Source organism: Tinamus guttatus, unplaced genomic scaffold (genome assembly GCF_059628265.1).
Source record: "Tinamus guttatus ecotype Peru unplaced genomic scaffold, ASM5962826v1 Tinamus_guttatus_pri_ptg000247l, whole genome shotgun sequence".
Taxonomy (NCBI): Eukaryota; Metazoa; Chordata; class Aves; order Tinamiformes; family Tinamidae; genus Tinamus; species Tinamus guttatus.
In genome coordinates this window covers 7,161,917-7,184,370 of record NW_028288781.1, presented here as the reverse complement: position 1 = coordinate 7,184,370, position 22,454 = coordinate 7,161,917, and the positions used below count along the sequence as shown (strand labels likewise).

The following is a 22,454-nucleotide window of genomic DNA, read 5'->3' as shown; positions in this document are numbered from 1 at the left end:
GTAAGAAAATTCTACTCTAAATGTATGGAAAAGACTGAAAATTCAAGGCTGTAAACACCCACATGCCTGTGAATGACTGCATAACACTACATATTACAGAAAGATTTAAACAGCCAATTTAACATTGAAGACTTTTTCATGAATTATCGTAAAACACATTTCTTACTGCAGAATTTGGATGTCTTCTCCCACACCTGTCAAAGTAAAGTGAGCAAAAAAGCACTAGCAAAAACAGAATAAAAAGTAAGAGGTCCTAAGAAGAAGCACGAAGAGGGAGCACGAAATGAAAACTTCAGGCCGAAGAAAGCCCGAAAGTTTGGCACTTGGCCATTGCATAGTTTCCAAAAGTACATCAACACTCACCCTGCTATGAACAGGAGACACATGAAACTGTCTAGTAGCTGTAAACACTGAATTCACTACAACTTCTCTATCTCTACTAGGGTTGTAGGCATGCAGCATTTTAACTCTGGGTAGCCCCAGAAACCTGGAGGGGAGGGAAGAGAAAAAAAAAAAAAAAAAAAGGGAAGATCAATTATTTATAAGTCCAGGCTATGTACAAAATGCAAGAAATACAAATCACCCTGAAACATCCTGAAACGCAACTATTTGCCAGTTGCATTTAGAAATACAGGGATTTTGCCCTTTAACATGCAAAGGCAAGTAAGAAACACTGGGATGCAAGAGCTGTACCCAACCAAAACCCACCTTAGTCACTGGGACTTCATGAAGTAAAAAACAAAAAAATACCTTCCTAAGCACAATTTCTTGGGGGGGGAGTTTTTAAATAAGCAAAATCTTGTTTTGGCAGTTAAAATAATAATTCTCTCAAGGCTAATTTTAGCCAGTATGTCCTAAAAAATCAGCAGCTTATACATCCATTTTACCCCCATTCTTACACGCACAGCCTTGGGAACATTCCTTTAACTCACAAGGAGCCCACAGTTTCCTTTCTAGTTATTAATGGAACAAAGACTGATTATCATTAATTTTTTTCAAAGTTTGCTTAGAGGAGACCTCAAAAATCTTAAATATTCTACCAGTGTATTTGTCTGAGATTTTGGGGGGATTTTATTTTCAGAATAAACCAAAGAAAGCAACAAACTCCCTCTCATCTATAAAGGCAGCTGATCAAGAAATGGACAGCCAGCAAGGAGAACTGATTTGAAGTCTGTTCAGATTCACCTGAAATGACTGCACTGCTCAGGGTCTGCCCAGAAGCTGTTATGGTTCCCTATTCCCTTTTCCGTGTTTTATAGAGGTAGGTTGATTTTCACCTTCCTTTGAAATCCTGCAGTGCGAGGAGCGTAACACCAACTCTGTGGCAGGTTCTACCTCTGGTTTTGCCTGAGAATGGAACCATCTGAGCTAAGGCCCTTGGCCCAAACGCAACCCAGCACAGTGGTTCCTCTCCCCACACCGTTTTTAGCTGAAAGAACAATAACGTAAGAAAGATACTCACTGCATTCCAAAATGCAGGACTGTCGGGTGAAAATGTAAGGCCTTCCCATTTGGAGGCATCTTTGTTAAGAAGCTGAAAAAAAAACAGAGAAAAAAGCCGCTATTAATATTTCCTGGGCTCCAACCATACACAGCCACAATCATCTTTTTACTTTGTTATTTGTATTACAAACACACTGGATTTCTGAGCTTTTCCTCTTTCTGCCATACATTGAACTCTCTTAAGTTTTTTGTACAGCAGCACAGCTGGAAAGCACATCCTTTAAAAAAAAAAAAAAAAAAAAAAAAGCATAGTTTGATAAGCGTTTTAAGCATTTCCCAATGTCATTCTAGCGAGCGTGAACCGCCTGGGCTCACACACACTCTATCACCCTGGCACAGCCACTTCTGTGTCCGTGCAGCAAACAGCAGCAGTGACTCAATTTAATGGATTCCAGGGGGAAAAGCTGTGCCAGGAGGAACCCGGTGGCCCCATGCAGCCCATCTGAGCCTCCTGCAAGCAGTTGCGCTGGCACAACGGGTAGGTGCTACAGGAATAGTCTGTACAGCTTGTGTGGACGCTGGCAGCAAAAGCAGCGCTTTTCTAACTATGGCTTTAATAGAAGAGCCAACTCGTTTCTTATATGCAAAAGAGTAAGAAGTCGTATGGAAACACGCACATCATCATCTCGCCTTTGCCCAAGGAAAACCTGCAATAGAGCTCCCATCATTTCTAGTGTATTTTTGGCTTATTTCAACAAGAGTTGATGCCCTGTGGTGCAAAAAGAAACCCTAGGATATCTTCATCACTTTCTTAGTTAAAATTTGCCTTTCACAAGTCTAAAGCACCATGGTGGTAAGAGCAAGCCCAGCACTTGCTCAGCGCAGCTGCACACACCGTGCTAACCTCACTGCCAAACCTTCCCCAGCAGCAGCTGGAATCCAGAGCCAGGACCAGTTCCGTGTTCCCTGGGGATGCTGAAGAGCAGCCTGGCAAGGGGAAGGACGGGCAGGGAGGCCAGCACAGCGGCCTCATGAGCTTCACGTAACACACGGTAGCACAGTGAAACGCCCCCAGTTTAACGCAGCTCTGTTAACATCACACCTTTTAGATATTGAAGTGGCTAAGAGAGACATCATAATTTATTGCCAATAAATAAATGAAATCGTTAAGGTTATTATGAGAACCCACAACTTGCATAACAGCATTCCTCACACTTTGGAGGCAGCTCTTCTCCCACTGTAGCAGGAGAGATGGAATATATCTACACAGCACGTCCAGGGAGATACTAAAAAAGGAATGAATGAGCCAGGGATACAAAACTGTAAAGCCTGGGCAGGCAAAGGTCTCCTTCCAACCACCCTGCCTCTGCCCTGCCAATATCTCCAGCGACACCACAGCAATGAGCATGTCCCACCTCTCCAAAAGTCATCCGCAGAGGTCCCCAGCAGCACTGCTGTTGTAAACACAGTTAAATCAGAATTACTGCTGTAATAAAAGGCCCGGGCATCTGCAGAAAAGCATATTTCTTAAGGGTTCTTAAATCCTTTTTTTTTTATTATTCTATGCATGTGTATATAATAAAAATACACAGAATAAGAGTTCAGGCAGTGGCTGAAAAACAGCAGTATCGCCTTCAACCCCACCACTGCTTTTCTCTAGTTTCCACTGTCCTGACAGGCACTGCTGAAATACATTTTCTCACCTCAAAACGCTTTGCTAGGCAGAGCAAGATGTTGAGTGCTCCTCTGTGCCAACTCTTATGCTTGGCAGCAGCACTGCAGCTCATTCCTCTCATGGGGGTTTCTGGCAGCACCGGCACTTCCCCTTCCAACCCTGGCTCTCTGCAGTAGGTGCCCAACACGCTGGGTGCAAATGCAGCTGCGGGTGCAGGAGACTGCGTTCACTGAGCGAGCAATGGATCCCATCCCCACGGATCCCATCCTCATCTCACTTACGGATTCACCTCAAGTTATGCCAGAAATTCCTCATCTGGCTGCAGATGATGTGCCCAGAAAAGTTCATGGGACCTCTCATGAGAATGCTACAGGCTTGGGAAAGATCCAAATATCAGCCAAAGAATGTAAGTCCTGAAACAACAAATATGAGGGAGCAGTCCTCTTCATAGCCTGGGGGGGAAGCTTCCTTAGCTTGGTTTTCATCTCTCTGTGCTCTTCAGTACGTTTTTCAAGTTAGCTAACACCACGTTAAGCATTTGCCTCCACAAAGGCGGACTCCCCCACGCCCAACCACGTTTCTCCGTCTTCCAGACGGACTTGTTGCACATCAGCCTCTGAAACGTAGCTCATGACGCTGCAGGTTGACACTCGCGTTTCTAGACACGCGTGAGCAGAACTGGAGGGGAGCAGAAGAAAGGAACCAAAGCGGAGAAAGGGGATCCTGGCAGCTACCTGGAATACTACCGAGCTTCAGGAGGTTTGCAATCATCACCAAGGCCCTGGTTTGCTCCATTCTCACCGCGCAGCTGCCCTTCCTCCCAGGTAGCCCATCCTAGGATATTGGTTTGGGGTTTTGGGGGAGTTTTCCCGAGGTTTCCTCCTTCCAGGGCAGGACGTTTCCCATGCTGTTGCCTGGGGCCAAACCAAAAGGGAGACGCTGCGAGGCGGCATGTGCTGAAAACGGCGCCCGCACGGGTTCAGCGCAGCTTCACCTGCCTCCTTGCAGCTCCGTCCGTTTCCCTCTGATGCAGTTAGCAAAAATAGGTAAACACTGAGCATGATCTTTGCATCACAATGTTACTTTAGCCTACAGAACTAATATTTACCTGCAATGTGCAAGACAAACAAGCATTTGCTCCAGATGAAGCAAAGACCCTTTCTCCCAAAGTCTGGAAGGGAAGTACTAGGGAGAGGGCGAAGGAGGAATGGGGACAGGACCTTCTCCATGGCCTATTATTCATACTTTGCTGCCCACAAGCACAAGAAAAGTATTTCCACCAAAAAATTAAACAAAAGTCCTTGTTTTCTCTGAATACATTCTCTTCCTTTTTAGTGAAAACCAAGACAGTTATCCTGCACATTATACATATAAAAATGGTAATCTGCAGAATAAACTGCATCTAAGCAGAAGTGCAGCTGACTGAAGGGAAGTTTACCCCAGGATTCCTTTGTCTCTATTAGCTCAATAAAAAACAAAACCACTACAAAATTTTACATTTATGTTTGGCATTTTGGCACTTCCTATGTTCAGTGTAAGGTATGAATATTAACTCGTCCACAGAATGAGGTTTGGGTAAACAAAAAGTGTAGCTGTATTATACAGGAAAGCACAATTTTTAATATGTAAACTGAAGTGAGAAATGAAACTCAATATCTGCATTTACTGACAGATCTGAGGTTCACTCCTCAAGACTATGTCTGATAAATAAAAAGGGAGACTAAGAAGAGGAAAAGTCACACATACGGCAAGAACGGAAACAAAATACTTCTAACAGTTCTGCCTGCAGCTGATGCAAAGGTTTTTTTTTTTTTTTTTTTTTTACGAATTAAAGTGTTAACTAAGGGGAATTTAACATAGAAATAAAAACAGATCCCAGCAGCAGCTGAGCTGGTCTTTTGCAGACTAATGCAAAGCTTATGACAAGTCATCTAGTCCTCTTCTCTGTCCATACAGTAAAGCTGCAGCTTCTGGAAGATGGGCAGTAGCTTAAAAAAATAAAAGGTGATAAAAGTTCCTTGGAAATGGTATATTTAACCCGAGGGGAGCATACACAGCCCCTCCACAGGCCCCGGCCTGGCCACGCGGAGCCAGGACCATGCCCCGGACCAGGGCGGCTACATGTGAACACCGCAGCTTCATGGGCTTGCTTGGTTTTTAAGAGGAAAAAAACATGCCTAGTTGGGAAAAAGAAAAAAAATGTGATTTTTAAAGACTGAAAACCTAGAAGGCAAAAATCCCCCCTACTTTTAGCACCACATTGTTTAGGGAAGAGGGGGAGGGCTGACTCATTTCTTTTGAATGCTTGGGGATTGGCAAGTTAGCCCTAGGAATCCATTTACACGCTCGGCACCAGCAGGGGCTGCAGCTGGGAGGAGGCTGGTTGGGGTCCCTGCTCTGCGCTTCTGGGACCCACTCCCAGCCGGAGAGGCGACGCCGACACGAAGCAGGAGAGGCCAAAACCACGTTGCCCAACAAAACAAGCAGCGTGCCTGTGCGCTATGACGTACGGCGCACGCACCAGGTACAGGCAAATAGGAAAGGGGAGCCAAACCAAGCCGGAGGAGCGAAATAAGCAAATCCAACATCTTGCTAAGAAATAAATCCCCCAATTTACAGCCCGAGACATGATTTGAGGAGCCAAACAGGCCTCGGCTCCGAAGTCAGATTTCTCAATGGGATGTAAACATAAGGAATTCCAGCACGAAAGGGGAGGGCTGGCCGTGAGGCGCCGCAGCAGGCGGCGGGCGGGAGAGGACGACCCTGTCTCCTCGCTGCCTCCCCCAGCTGCGTGCGGGCGGCTGCTGTTCCTGCAGGAGCAGCACAAGGAAGCGTGTTTAACAGCAGCCTGGAATCACCCTCTCCCATAAATCCATCTCCAGCTTCTGAAATAACTGAAATCTGTAGCAAGTTAAGAAATGAGTTTACGATGACTTTAGCTCGTTTGGGATTGTTCTCCCAAGATCTCTGCTTTCAAATCCTTTAGCCATCAGGATTTCAAGGAACACCCTAAGCTCTCTAGAGAAAGGTCCAGTTTACAGGCATTTTGGACAGACTGCCCCCAAAAAGCGAAGTGGTGTTTCACAGAGAGCGTAAGCAGCATTTCAGACCTGCGTCATCAGCCAAGTTTCCTGGATACTTTTAAAAGCCAAAGGGTATGACCAGCAGTCCAAGATGCACCTGAACATGAGTTTCCTCTGACGCATCTCCAGCACTGCCAGCGGGTCTCGATGTCCTGGCAGGCTGAAGAGCTACCTTCATTTTCATTTTCTTCTTCTTATACTAAAACAACTGCCTGTTCATTTCCCAATATTTCAGAAAGAGAGCCCTAGGTACTTCAGAAAGTGCCTAAGAGGATGATAAAGGAAACAAGCCTTTCTGTCATCTTTTTTAGCTTCTTTAATTTAACCCTTTTAAGAAGTCAGACATCTTCTAACTGTTAACATCAGGAAACCATCCCACGCTTACTATGTTTTTAGTTCTTACCAAAACAAACCAAGTGTCACTCACCCAATGAAATAAATAACGCATGATTCTCTTAGAGGCCTTAGCATCTTAACGCTTTATCTTGAATTACCAGACCCTGCAATTCTGGTAAATCTCATATTCTCTTTCGTTTTAAAGAATGCTTCCAGCCCATCAGTATGCAAAATAAAAACACAAATCCCAAAGGCACACAAAGCAATTCATGCTATTTTTAATTTTTAAACCTCAAGGCTTTTCAGCTGAATTCACTTTTTTTTCCCTCCAAAATAATTGCCTCTAGTTGCCAAACCTTCCGCAAAAGTAAACTGCCTGCATAACTCAGGTTTGCACTTCAAAAACTGAAGCACTTTAGGATCAGGAATCATTCCTGAGCTGTTAACTTTTGTCCATCTAATTAACAACTATAGCCAGAGAGCCAAACCTGAAAGCACCCTGGCCTACTTCATAAACATAAATAAATCACTTCCTTTTGAAGACGGCTCAACACACAATTCAGTAGTTTCAACTGGAGCTCTGAAACTCCAAGCCCCTGAAAAAACTGACTATTTATTCAAGCTCCTAACCTGAGTTTCTATGCTTTGAAAATGAAACATTTCTCACTGGAGATTTGTTGCTCAGCCCTTTCAGATGCCATTCAAACACGAACCATGTGTCGTACGTGCAGAAAGAGCTCCGGCGCGGTCAGCATCCTGCCTTCTCAGGCGAAAATCCTGTGCAAACCCAGTAGCAAATCTTGCACTGAAATACCAGGAGTTTCAAATGGCCGTTCCCTGTTGTCAAAGTATTTTGCTGACAGTGACCAGGCTTTGCAGCCTATCCCTGCAGAAGGAGTAGGATAAAAGGCTCTTACAAAAAGCTAAAATACCGACCACATACCTTGTGCCCTATGGGAGTGCACGTATTTTTGCCTGCTAGGTAATGCATTTAATTCTGCCCTTGCAACAGCGAAAGGGTGGTAACTCATTTCAGTGGTGAGGTCTGCTTTTAGACATTGTCCTGGACTAGCACAATTAGGAAGCCAGCAAAGGAAAAAGCAGTAATTCACACACAAAAAAAGCACATTCTGATTCTTTTATGCCTGCCTTAGTTTAACTCCCTTACACATAGCAATGGACTTGTTCACCGTTCTGCAGAGTGCTGGGGCAGGGCAAAGAGAAGCTCAAAGTTAAAAAGGAAAATCAGGAAAAATCTATACAGCAAAACAGATTGCTATACGATACAACTTGAAGCACATCTAGCCTTTTTACCCTATCAATGCCAAAGTTGTCTCCCAGGTTAAATAAAACCTCATGGCAGGCTCTGCAGCAGCCCTGCTCCAGGTGTTTGGCCCACGCGACATCCACCCCACGCAGCAGCCGCTGGGAGCGGCGGGGGCCGGCGGCAGGAAGCACCACGGGCTGCAAAGCTCGCAGCAATAGGAAGTTACATTCTTGTTAAATATCATTGCACCCAACCATTTCCTTTTTCTATTTACAGCTGCGGCCCAGAATTTCCATCTTCACAGAAACCATTTTAAGTCAGATCAGAATAGTTCAGCCAAATGCATTAAAGACCTCAGTGGCAGCTGATAAGCTTGACCTGCTTAATAATTAACAGTGATAATCTTCCTGCAGTGGCTGTCTTTTGCTGTTGCTTCATTAATCCAAGCCTTTCAGTTCCCTTTCATAGTGAAAGGGCACAGGCCTGTAAGACAGCTAAGGCGTGGATTTTTCGCAGTAGATCTTAATGGTCCACAAGAAATCTTTGCAGTGCATGCGGTAACTATCAAAAATCCCCTCCTCTTCTTTTTGTTCCCAAGAAACATTAAAAAAAAAAAGAAAAAAGAATTAGCTAAAAAGAAAATAAGCAAATACAAGGAAATTCAGCCCTCAGGGCCTAAAAGCTCAAATTCTGCTTTTAATTTATTCCCTCTGGTCTGGACAATGCATCTGCTATCACCTGCTCCTGAAAGGCAGCCACACAAGAGCCACAAAGTTCAAATGTCACTTAGAGCTGCAAAATACATGTACAACTGTTTGACACTGAGGCCAGCATCACCCCAGACTTCGGGCTTCCTACATTTTCTGAATTCCTGCTCAAGCCTTAAAAAACCATAACAACAAAATTAGGATAGTATTTACACATCATTTATAATTTACCATCAACTTCAAATGCCTTTTTTCTTTTTTAAAAAGACAATATATTGATGGACAACCAAGATTACTTCAATATCCCAAACTGTACAAGTTAGCCATACAGTACTTCACTGTATGTGGTACAGATGAGTAAAGCAGCAAATGACTTCACTGTGCTGAAAGGCTGGAAGGCACTGGAAAAAAATGTGTCTTTCCTGAAAACCTACATATCCACATCCCGTAAAATTCCTTCATGGAGCATTTGCTAGCTTAACACACCAAGCTCAGCTTTCTCATTGCTACATTAAGTTTTATAAGGAGAAAAATTACAGCTGCTATGGTTTGCTGAATTGGGAACCTCATTCTTTCCTGCAGCATAGGCAGCCTCATACAGTATTCCTGAGGCATGTGCAAGCTAATCAGAATTTAAACTACACAGACTAGCTTTCCAAGAATACCTCGTTTTTCATGTCATTGAACAGCATTTTCACAAGCCATGTCATCCGACTGCAAAAGTACAATTTAAAAAAGAAAGAGGTGATGGGAAAGAGCAATGCTAGGCCTTTACTTAAGGTACTCTCAAGCAGGATGGTGCTGCAAAGTGAAATGGCAGTTGCACAACCCTGCTCTGCTCACCGCGGGCTCCGCAAAATCTTTGGGAGGAAAAGCAATAGGTAAATCACTAACAAAACAGCAGTGCCCCCCAAAATAGCTGCAGCCCCAAACTAACACCTCTCCAAGGCAACAAAACATCATTTGATTTGTTCTGGGTTTTCCCTGCTCCCACCTGGGATATATTACAGACGCTCTGCTTCCCTTCTCAGCGTTTTAGAAGAGCCTTGATGGAGCTCTTTGTTCTGGAGCAGTAAGCTTATGAAATGATTGCACTATGCATTTTTATTTTTAATGTACATGCTGCAATGAGAGCTTTTTCTTTCCAGCTCCTCACAGAAAACTCCAGTTTCGCTTCCAAGTACATCCCCCTTTTGCAGGCAGCGGAAGGCAGGGGAAATCCTGCACAGCATCGGATCACTTCCACATGCCGACCCAGAGCCCGCAGGGCCCCGGGCGGCGAATTCCCCGCGCCGGGAAGGGGCGGCCCGCGAGGCTGCCTCGCGTCAGGCAGCTGTGCCAGCCCAGAAGAGGCTCCCGAGATGGATTCCGTGCTATTAATAACGGGAAGCGCGCGCGCCCGGCGTGTCCGTGAGCCATTCCTGAGCACCGCGGGGTATTTATACTGCACTAGATTACATTGTTAAGGAAGAAAAATACACAATGCGAAGATATACATATATACAGCCAGAAAGTCCAAATTGGCAAAAAGTCAAAATTACTGCATTGCTAGCATTAGCAATGCTCACTGCAGAAATTATCAGGCCCTTGTAAAGCATCTGGGATCTGTCAAAGTCAATGTGCACTTTGAGCCAATTTCTTCTAATTTACGAAATACTGCAACCTTCTAGTATTAAATAAAGCAGAGCATACGAAGCATGCACCACTTCACAGCTTTATTAACAAAATGCCTACCGCCGAAAACACGGTGATGCTGTGGCTGGAGCATTAACCTCAAGAGCCTGCATTTCCAGCACTGCGCACCCTAAGCCAAGGAGTTAACAGTTGTTTCCTTCAACAGAACAACTGGTGGGGGCGGGAAGAGGAGGAAAATAAGTGGAAAAAAACCCCGAGAGGAAGTCAGCTTTTGTATCGGTTTAACAAAAATGCTGCAGTCAAGTACTATATTGAGACTTAACCTGCCTTGTTTCTGCCTTGATTTCAAAGGCAAGCAGCTAACCAGAGTCTGCTGATTTAAAAAGCTAAGCCATTGCTTTTAATTCCTTGCAGTCAATGGAAGTTATCAGTTTCCTTAGGAGCTGAACCCATTCAGCATCTCACTAGATTGGGTTAAAGCAAACCTCAGGAAACCCCTTCACATGGAGAAGACACCTCAGCACGGAGAAAAATATTTTCACTTGTGAAACTACAGATACTGCACATTTTTCATTATACTCAGTGGCAAAATACAGCCATTCTTAGTTTTTTAACAGTCCCCAGAAGCCAGAATTTTACTTCCACAGAAAGAAAAGAGGCACTTTGCTTCTGCACACGGCACAAATTAATCTGTTTACCACAGAGTTTCTGAAATTCCACATCAGAAAAAACTCCTAGCGACAGGTCGAAGGTTTCTCTGCAGCCCAAAGATGCATTCGCACAACCTTGGCTGTGCTCCTCTCCACATTCCCCTTCCTTTGCAGGACGAGAAGCAAATAAATGTCACAATCCTACGTGAGAGCCAGCTGGAACCCACACAAAATCCCACCAGGGCCACAGGGCCTCCTGCAGGCCCGGGCAGGCCGGGAACACCCCAACGGGTCGAGAGGCAGGACTGAAGTACAGTGTATTAGGCCACCAGGCTGGGCAGGATGGGCGTATTCAACGCTACGGAGCACGTTCAAAAACCCTTGACCTAAGTGCTTGCAAACAAGCCCGGCAAGCGCTAGAAACGCCTTCAACCTCTGAAGAGGTTCTTCATGTCACCCCATGGCAACGTTTTACACTGATAAATGAGCAACGACTGTTTCGTAGGAGGTCTTTCTTCGATTATTTCAAAATGAGAGACATAAGGTCTGCCAAGACCGCAGCAAAAGGCACAGGAAATAGGAAAGCACCAAGCGCTGCCCCCAGCTTTGCCCAGCACTAGATAACACTTGGAACAGCAACTATGACGAGAGTTTTGCAATCTTGTAACGTAGGTGGCCACAGGCTGTATCTGAAGTATACAAGCATCTTCTCCATCCCCTGGATCCAGTTGGAAAGAGAAAGGTCTCCTCATGGCTTACAAACCCATTGCCATGGCCAGAACGGAGCTCAGTGCTCTGTGCTGCTCAGAAACACTGCACAGAGTCTCACTCCCAAAATTGTAGCATACGGTCACCAGAAAGCACACGTGCTCCCCGCCTGGCTCCCAAAGGAGTTTCCTCAGTTTGGAAATAAAAGCAAAGGTCTCCACATTAAAATTAAGAGCCTAGGGTACTGTCATCCCATAGGAAGGCTCTAAAACAAACATTTTGTTAATAATTCCAAAAATGAGCCACCTAGCAAAATGCAACCAATGACCAGAAAACATTAACAATTCTACTAATCAAAAGGAAAAGAAAAAAAAGAGAGAGAAAAGCAAGACTGAAGGCATGAGGTTGGGGCAGGGAGGGAAGGTTTTGTTGGCTGTTTCAAAGTGAGTAAGAGCATCTGCAGGATCAGCTGTATTATCCCAGCAACACTGAGAATACTCACAAAAGCCAGAAATGCCCCGCTTTTGAAAGAAAAGTTTAAATGCTCCACAAACTAGGTCACCAACAGGCCACAGAAATATCTAAGCAGGCAGCAGGCACCTCCTGGGTTATACACAGCAGGCTAGCAGCAAAGGCCTCGAATAAAAGACAGAACACACCAGGACAGAACTCCAACAATAGCTATTGAAGAAAGGCAGTTAATAGCAACAAAGCCTGTAACGTACGGGTCAAGGAGTTGGTCAAGTACAGGCCCTTCAGCTCCCTACCCTCCTCCAGTTGCCAGGAACAGGGATTTACAGACACAGACCAGCCGCGCACATGGCACGCAGCACTAGCAGGCCGACACAAAGGCCCAACAGACACGCTAAAGCTGCAGAACCATCAGGAACTGCAAAAGCGTCCGGCAGTATCACATAATTGCTCACTTTAAGGTCCCTGCAATACTTTTCATTGTTCCATTCGAGGAGAAAAAGAAAAAAAAAAGAGGAAAAGGGAAAAAAAAACCCACATATTACAAATATGCAGTCATATGCAGTATCTATTGTTTGTGTGTTTATTGGCATGCTTATTCTAGAGACCTTGATTTTTCAGTGTGAAGCCACGATTTCGCCAAATAATACTCGGCAAGTACATTTCAATCTAACAGATATGTATGTGGGAGAAATACAGGAGGCAACACGCAGTGCCACCAGGCAAGCCTGCCTTGGCGAGCGCTCTGCAGCCAGCGCAGGAAGCGGTGCTCGTGTTAAGCGGGTGCGCGGCACGGCGGTCACACACCGCGACCTGATCGCTAGCACCCAGGCTTGAGTTCATGCTATAAAGGTAGGTGGTTACACATGCTGTGAACAGCTATGAATCAGTCACTCAGTTCACTTCCCTTTTACTATTGTGCATCTTTTCTTTAATCGTAAGATTGCAATCTTTTTCCCTTATCAGTTTTCTCTAGCGCTTTAAATATGCTAGCTTTCATTTTCCCCCTTCCTACCAACACATTCATTCCCTTCGGGTGCTCTCAGTATTAGCATCTTTCTTTTTGGTCTACAACCCCGAGCCCTTTTCCCTCTTTGTTTCTTTCCTCTACTCTTTCTGCCTGTCCTTCCCCGCCGCTGCCCAGCCCTAGCCTAGAGAGGCCCTCACGCTGCACCCGAGCGGTTTCCGCTGATGCATTAAGCAAGACGCTCACCCAGCCCCACGCGTGGTTGCACTGCCCAGCCCCTCCTCAGCCCAACAGCCCCGCACGGACAGCCCCGGCACGTCTCGGTACCGTTCTGCTTTAACAAACCCCTTGCTCTGATCTCCAGTAAAAGCAGCAGGCTGAGGAGCACCTTGGACGTGAGGCAGACGGCGACCAGCACGAGCTGTCGCAGGCTCGCGCCGCTTGCTGAGCCAGGCCTGGATGGTGTGCAGGCATCTGCTGCTCTCACGGTAGAAAGTCCTGCGGTATTGGAGGTGCAAATTCGTCAACCACAGCCTCTGCCTCGGTCAGCAGCAGACCAAGGCTGGGCATATCAAAGAGCAGGACGGCATCTTTGAACCTCTACCAAAAAAGCGTGTGTGCATGTATATATATATTTATTTAATTAAAAAAATATATACTATACTACATATACATATATAAATCAGGGGATATGAATGCGTCTTTGCCTTGCGATCCTAAATTAGGAAATTTGCCACTCAGCTCCCATCCTGGAGATGGGTGGAAGGAGGAAACCAGACTCTTCCCAAGGGCCACTCCATGACGCTACGCGAGACTCCCAGCTGCTCTGTGGTGAAGCCTCTCCAACTCCGCAGGGAGCTGGAGCAGACTTGCCTCCTAACTCCCCATGCTCCATCCTGAAATCACTCCTCATCCACTGCCCAGTGCCACAAGGGAGTTTCACCGTGGCTGAGGCAACATGCTGGTGGTGTGAGGATGGATCCTGCTCCTTGCTGAGAATCAACACACGTACGTCGCCTGGCTGATATCCCCAAGGCTCTCGCATTGTTTTTAAATATAGTTTTACCACGGTCTTTGCGGACTGACCGCTGTCCCTGCCTCCGCACGGCCCTGCCTCACGCAGCGTGTGGACTGTGCAGCAGGGACGCGCAGCCCAGCCCTTGCAGCGCCATGGCGGCTGCCAAGGAGGCCTGTGTAGAGACGGTCCCCGAGGGCTCGGCAGGGCAGAGGAAAAGCCAGCAGGCCCAGCGCCACTCATCTCTCATCTTTGAGCCTCTGCTGCCTTCCTTGTGCTGCCACGTCCCTCGGCAGGACCTCCCTGCCCAGGGCATTGGGGACAGACACCGCTGTCGCTGCCGTCCCCCTTCTCTCTGGAGGGCAGCCAGTTGCCGCAGGGCGCTGCGGCAGCTGCCCTGCTGCGGCACCTTCCAGGCCCCGCCACGCCGCCCGCCGCACCAGCCACCCACGCCCAGATCGCATTAAACCGAGCTGCTCCAGCGCTGTGGCAGCCAGCAGTCATTCTGCCAGGAATTCCGGCAGAGCCGTAACTTCACGCTGAGTAAAAAACACAAACCTTTTATATTTCAGATGCTTCTAATAAAGATAATCCTTATTAGACTGCTTACTTTATAGGGAACCAACAAGTTCACACAGTAATCTCTTCATCAACTCCAGCAAAGGCAGTCAGAGCTTTTAGAATGACACCTAATGCCTAGACCTCTTAAACTTCATGCAACATATGTTTTTATATTCTAAGCAGTGCCTTTGTGTCAAGTCAGGAAGGTACGATTAGGTTTAATTTTAAAATTACAACCTTTATTTCTATCAAACATAACCAGATTTTTTAATGAATTACAACAATTGAACCTCAAAGAAAATGTATTGCATCACATCAGATGATTCCATAACAAATTCAGTCAGCTTTGACTTTTGTCCCACAGCTCTCCTAGGATTCAACTCTGCAGTGCAATGACAGCAGCAAATACTACCATAGACAGCAGTGGTTTTTCATAGAGACTGTACATTCCCTCAGCAAAAAAAAACCTTGAGAACACAGTGCACTTTGCTCTGGGAGTACACAACATTCATAGAATCATAGAATGCTTAAGGTTGGAAGGGACCTGTACAGGTCATGTAGTCCAACCCCCCTGCACACGCAGGGTCACCTAGAGCACATGGCACAGGACTGCGTCCAAGCGGGTTTTGAAGATCTCCAGACAAGGAGACTCCACAACCTCTCTGGGCAGCCTGTTCCAGGGCTCTGTCACCCTCACTGTTAAGAAATTTTTCCTTAAGTTCCTGTGGAACTTTTGGTGCTTTGGTTTGTGGTCATTACCTCTAGTTCTGTCGGTGGCCACCACTGAAAAGAGACCAGCACCATCCTCCTCACTGCCTCCCTTGAGGTACTTATAGACACTGTTCAGGTCCCCTCTCAGCCTTCTCTTCTCCAGGCTGAACAGGCCCAGCTCCCTCAGCCTCTCCTCATAGGGCAGATGTTCCAGGCCCCTGATCATCCTTGTGGCCCTGCGCTGGACTCTCTCCAGCAGCTCCACATCCCTCTTGTACCGTGGAGCCCAGAACTGGACACAATACTCCAGATGCGGCCTCACCAGCGCTGAGTAGAGGGGCAGGATCACCTCCCTCGACCTGCTGGAGATGCTCTTCTTAATGCACTCCAGGACCCCATTGGCCTTCTTGGCTACAAGGGCACACTGTTGCCTAAAAGTCAACTTGTCATCCACCATGACACCCACATTTGACATCCAAGAGCTTTAAAACAATGTGCATGTTTCTTAATGCCTGTGGAAACTGTACCTTTTGCTTGAGAGCCCTACAGCTCTGGTGTGAAGAGTCACAGCACAACACAGGAACCTCAAGACCTGGGAAAGCATGCAGAGGAGCCTCCCCCAAATCATTCAAAAACAACACACATCTGTTTTATTCTAAACACATCACAGCAAGATTATTGGCTCAGTGTCAAACAAGCCCGCAAATTCCTCTTTTTATTCCAAATGTATTCCCAATGGTAATGCAACAGATTGCTCAGGAAAGCGTGAACCTGAACCACTGTCCTAAATGCCAAGGGATGGCATCCAACCACATACACACACTCACATATGTGGCCTAATTTTAGTTTGATACATGACTATTGAAGTTACTTGTGTTCTCATTAGTAAGAAACAAATACTGACAGATGAAAGATTATAAAGAGTATTAAATCTTTAAAGCTTGCCTCATGCCACCACTTGCTCATGCTGCTTATGACAGATTTCATTGGAAGTATCAACAGGAGAAAGAGTCTCAGCAAGATGCAGAATTCCCATTTTGGCTTAATTTGATAATCAGAAGTTGTGGAAACAATTGAAGCAGCTTCATAGGAAAGGTCAAAAGTACCTAAGTACACGCACAAACTTAAAAGACAAATATTAACGCTTCGATCTGTTGACTGCCAAACACCAGCAGCTCTGAAAGATGCTTGGAGGAGTTCACTACAGTCATCTGAAGTGATTCAAAGTCACTTGGAGCTATCAGAAGTACCGTTTAGGAGCCTTTTATAGCACCTACAAAACTTCCCTTGAGCATACACCCACCACCTTGTGACAGAAAGAGGACCAGAAGGGGAAATGGGCCTGTAAGAACATGACAGTCTTCAGAGGAGTATAGAGGAGAAGAAAGAAAAATAAAGAAAAATAAAGACTATTAACTTCCACCAGGTCAGGTATCAGTATTCATATGTGATTGAATAAACATAAAGAAAAAAAAAAAAAAAAAAAAAAGAGTTGGGAAAGTCCCAGAGAGGACAGCTCTAATAATAAGCTCCCAGAGGGAAGCAGAAAAACAATAAACAACCCCAAAAGTGAGATGTGACCCGAGTCTTTTTTTTATACATAAAACATGTCAGAACAATTTTAACCTAAGGTCACTTTCTTCTCTCTATTTAACACTCAGGTTTCAGAAAGTCTTTCTAGCTACCTTAAAGTGTCAAACTATCATTATAATGATATACAAGCCTCTTCAAGGATGGGATCAGCTTCAAATTTTAGGATTGCAAATGAACTGAAGTGATACATGGCAGAGGCTCAGCAATATCACTGCATATGTCACCAATCCATCACCCGAAAGAACTGTTTCTAATCAAGCTCTGCTTTAGAGACAGCGAGTTATTTTCTGCATTTCTCATGTTTCCAGAAACTGCACGCTGTTGTGAATATACACATTTAAAGAACTCTTTTTCTTGTTCAAGTAGCCCAACTTCTAACTGTGACCCAACAGAATCATGAAAACAGCCTGGGCTTCCAACAGCAAACATTGTGTTGACTTTCTCCTTTTCATTCCCAAGTCCTCAGAGCTCCTCCATGTGTATTAAGTTTTACAGCAACAGTTGGTTTTTATCAGGCAGTCACAAATTCCATTAATTTGACATTTCGAACTTCACTTTGCCATCTGTGGATTTTTGGCATTCACCAAGTACCACAGCAGGTATCTCCAACTAGACAGGAGCCTACTAGAGAAGGAGAACGTCACGAAATAAGAACAGCAGGTTACCCTGCACCTTCTTCTTGGAAAGCATGCTCTCCTTCACAAAACTTATTTACAGTGACTGGCTCCAACTGAGAAATGCCCGTTTTTAAAGTCTATATAAATCCCATCTGTTCTACAGAAAACAAGCTCTGTTTTGTATACAGGAAAAAAAATACTCCTGAGTTGTCCTCCTCTTATATTTCCATCGCACTTTCTAAAAAATACTGAGGCAAAAAACAAACAAACAAACAAACAAAAAGCAGCCTTCCTTGTGCACTACTTTGGGAGCAGGAGGCTGGAGGGGGTAAAAATCACTTACTATGAAGCCTACTTTTGCTCCCCTATCTTCCACGCCCTAGTCAACAGAATGGATGTTACAGAATACTGGACTCCTCGGAGCAGACAGACATCCAAATTAATTCCACTGACCATGTGTTTCTCCTAGGCTCTTGATTTGGTTGCTTAAAACAAGTTCTTCCACATATATAAAGCAAGTATTTATTCAGAAATCTGCAGGACTGCTGATAGATATGCTGTCTCATACGGGTACACTATTTGATATACTTTCCCTGTCTCCTTGCAGTGGGCAGGATTTTGTCTGGATTAAGAGGGGATTTGGCCATTCTGTAATAACGTCACAAGGAACTCTCCCCATAGCAGCTACTGAATTGGATAAAAAATAATGCTTAAGCCAACACAACCATGAGTTTAAAGTGCTGAGGCTTGAATTATAGTCGGGACTGCAAGTGATACAGATGAGCTACCTGCTTTTTCTTGCCCATGTTTTACCAAAATTACAAAAACCACAGTTACTGAAAAACCTGATGTTCTTGCGCTTAACTGCCTACAAGTCCTTGCAATCACAGCTGGTGCCAGGGCTCCAACTCAGCGATCCCAGAGCATGTTCCTACTGAAGTTAAAGTAACTCCCCTGCTGAAAGCCACAGGTATTACCGGAGAGTCTCCAGCAGAATGGCAGGAAGATAACGGCACAGCCTATGGCACTTTCTTTGCTGGGTTAAGTTTCAGTCTCGAATGAATGAATGAATGTATTTAACTAACAGAGAAAGTTCAGGGAAGAAATCCTAGCCTCTTGTTTTATTACAGAATCAGAGAGATTTCAAGGAAGTTTATTTTCAAATTATAAGAAATCAAGCCAACATGCTGAGGCTGACGATTCAAAAGTGGGCTGTTTGCAAATTTCTGGAAGTAAACAAAGCTGTATTTTTTTTCTACTTATTAACAATTTGCTAATCTGTAACAGAAAAGCTAACATCTAAATACTTAGAGGGTGTCAATTTTCCAACTGCTGACAACAGTCTGCTGTTCCAGATGTCTGTCATTTAACTGCCTAATGGTAGAAGTAAAATTACAGCGAATTAAACTCTTAAGCGGCTAAGCAAGCAGCTCTCTGTTAATTTATTATTATTATGATTCATTAATAAGTATAAAACTAATCTTCCATGGCTTGCCTTCCATGAATCAGAGATTAGCTTAACACAAATTTGAAGTTCATTACTGGTGTAATGACCTAAGAAGAGAATCCCTATCCTGGACTGTTCAAAAAAAAGTAGCATGCATGGTCAAAAGGGAACACTAGGTATGCAATGATCAGGATGATGACAATGTGTTACAGCAGCTGTTAGCTTAAAAAAAAAAAAAAAAGCATCCTTATGCTGAACAAGAAAAATAAGAAAAATGCCATGTTCCAAGGCAGCCTTGCGGTGCATTCACAGCACGCCGGTGTTTGCATAAGGGGCTAGAGCTCTGTGCAACTGCCACCCTAACAGGCAGTGCCACCGTGAGATCTGCCTCTGCTCTTGCTTAGTTTTGCAGCCTGCATCAAAATGCACAGAATGGGCAACATAAGACTGAACACCCTTGTCTACATGCTCAGATAAGGACTGTCCCAACTCTAAAGATCACACGTTCTGACTGGACTCTGTCCCAAAGCACGGGCTGAAAAAGGGTTCAGCAAAAGCCTGAAGAGAAAACAAACAAACAAAACCCCTAAACTGCACAAATCATGCTCAGGTATTTACATGCAGGTGCCCGTTACCCTCCATACACCGGGAGGCTGCGCGATGACCGAGCGCTCCACGCGCGCCAACCCGTCAGCCCTCCTGAGAGCCCATCCACCTCTCCAGAACAAGAACTTCAGCCCTCTTCCCTGGATCCACGCAGCACCCTGCGCTTCACAGACGCACGCCCTTCATCTCGGCATACGACAAGGGGCCTCCTCATCCTCCTCCCAGCAGCAAGCACAGCAGACCCAGCCACGTCCCCACCGCTCTGACTCCTCTTGCTGCACGGCAGCAGATAAGAGAGCTGAGGCCTGGGCACGAGCACCAGTCTGGAGCACCCACACCAAGAGCAAACCCAAAGGCAGGTGGCAAAAGAGGATGGGAAAGGGGAACGTGCAAGAAGAGAGCGTGAGGTCCGAATCAAAGCTGCACTAAGAGCTGCAGGTGTGAGAGCTCCAGGCGAGCCAAGGTGCTGCACATGGCTCTGGCTTCAAGGTCCAGCACCAGGGACCCAAATGAGGGTAAGTCACTTTAAAAACAGCTTTAAACCCATAGGTGTTTCCGGAGGCGACCTGCAGGAGCTGGGGGCAGCACAGAACGGCAGGCAGGGCCTCTCTCGCACCGCTGGCTAAAACCACAGCTCCTTCGGCCATGGCCAGAACAGGCACTGGCACTAGAAGAAAGATGCTAAGAAATGCATAAGATATATGGAGGAAAAAGCAAGGAGAAATGGAGAAAGTGAGACGTGGAGATGAGGAAGAAACTAAAATAACAAGAGAAAGAAAAGAGACAGGATACCAAAATGTAGAACTACACTTTTATATTTCTCTGTTCAAAATAGGTCATTAGATGTGGGGAAGTTTACTCCAGTTGCCTATATCCACCCGTACAGCCTCTTCACGTACAGTAAGCTGAGAGCCCCGTGGGGAGAAGACCATCACTGGCTGCTATTTTTGCGAGGACAGAAATGAAGTAAAGATAGCACGAGCGGCTCTTCAAGGCAGCACGAGCCATATGAGAGCAAGTGTTAACACTCACAGCTACATTAAGCTTGTCTTTTCTCAAAGCCAAATTATCACCCATAGGTGAGAAAGTCCATTTTAAGCCTGTGTAAAAGCCAACGCACAGATTAAATATTTGCTGTTCTGATGATGGTCACGTAGGGCAGGAGGCCTCAGAGCAGTGATACGTACTCATTACACACCACATATCTGCTCATACACATACACGCCTGTAGGTATGGCACATACACACACATTCACACACACACTAGCATTTTTCCCTATTCAGAGAAGCTTTTGACAGTGTGTGGGATTGGAACAGTCTATTAAAGAAACTAAACCTGATGACGCACCATCTTGAAGATATTTCAATTAAGGCCAATTAGGATATAAGTTGAGGCCAGAAGTTTGACAGCTCCCTGCAAAATGCAGCAGGCTCTTATTTTCCATCAATCCTGGATCCAGACAGCCATAGCATGAGCAACACAGGCTGGTCCGAAAGGCCGTACAGCAGGCCGAGGCTGGTGTCCTTCTTTCAAAAGGGGTTGGAAGTGGCAGAATAAACAGGAGTTAGCTCATTTGCTAGCACGCAGAGCTGGCACGCAGTGAACTGCCCTGCAGAAACCTCCAACCTCTCGCTCCCCGCCTCAGCAGAGGGGCGACACGACTGCAAACGGGCCAGTGTTGTGGAAGGAGCAGAGCACGTGGGAGCAAAGCGGCTCCAAGCAGCACGCGAGGCAAAGGTCAGTGAGGCAGAGCTCAGCAGCGAGTAAGTTACAGCATGCGAGGCAGAGATAAAAGATTACAGAAGTGAGAGTGCAGCCTGCCACCCCAGCTACGCCTTGCAGCTCTCCCAGATTACGGGTCAGTAGGTATAACAGTAGCAATTTCTTTCAAAACAGTTTGCTTCTTCATTTGTAAGAGTTCCCTTAACTTTGTCAGGCATTTATCAGTTTTCTCCAGTAAGCTTTTTTCTATTCTAGCTTTCACTGTTCCCAACAGGTGAGTCACTAGACATTTCCACCTAACCATAACAAGTAGGTTCATTATCTCATTTTTACTCTGTTATTTTTAGGAATTATATAAAGCAAGCTTAATATCTTCTCATGCCAGAAAAGCTTAAAATGACCAGCCCATTGGTGGTTTGGTGAAAACAGGTAAAAAGGATATAACAGCAGTGACACTGTATCAAGTAAAAACTAAAGTTAAGCAGTACTGAACTATCCTTCTGTCACTATTCAGTGAAAACATGCTCATTATGTGCATGCTGTAGCAACCATTTCTTCTCCGTTTCTGAAGCAGTATTTCACAGATACACCAAAAATATATGGGATTATGAGTAATCCCACCTGACAATTAGGATAGGCCAAATCCCAGGCGACCGGGGCTGAATCCTTACAGTAGCTGGAATTCACGCAGAGCTGCTATCACTAAGTGCCCTAAGGAGCTCCAGCCCGCTAGGTCAAACGAGACAGTGACCAAAGGCAAAAGTTCAACAAAATGCTTGACTGAGTTAAGTGGCCCACACTCAGTATTTTTACTATCTGATACTTACCTACTCACAGATAGCGTGAAAAAGCCCCTCTCACTTGCTAAGTACATACTAAGGGTACGTGCATGCATGCTTTTCTCAGCGAGTAACAGTGCACGTCACATACTGGAGGGAACTGCAGTATTTGTTCCACATTTTACCACATGCAACAGTTTACTGGTGCAAATGATCCTTAAAATGCTATTTGGAAAACTGGACACCAAAAGGCCTCTTTGAAAAGTTCTTCAAAGCAATGGATTAAGGACGTCATGCACACAAAAATTTTTCTTTTTGGCTAGTTATTACTTACTTCAAAGTAGAAATTCTAAAGTTTCAACAGCACCATCACTTAACACTATCATACCTTTATCTGTGCCAGACTTGTACATTGGACCAATTATTTTGCTACTTTAGCAAATATATGTATACATTTAAG

General features: G+C 45.2%; 1 protein-coding gene across 1 annotated transcript in view; it reads right to left on the bottom strand.

The window, feature by feature from the left end:
* TMEM131L (transmembrane 131 like) overlaps positions 1-22,454 on the bottom strand; it is a 73,475-nt gene that overhangs the window by 40,594 nt on the left and 10,427 nt on the right. The window contains exons 4-5 of the mRNA XM_088526530.1: positions 1,463-1,534; positions 364-487 (exon numbers count right to left, since the gene is read on the bottom strand). Of these exons, the coding sequence (XP_088382656.1) occupies positions 364-487; positions 1,463-1,534 (196 nt within the window). The remainder of the gene's footprint in view (positions 1-363; positions 488-1,462; positions 1,535-22,454) is intronic.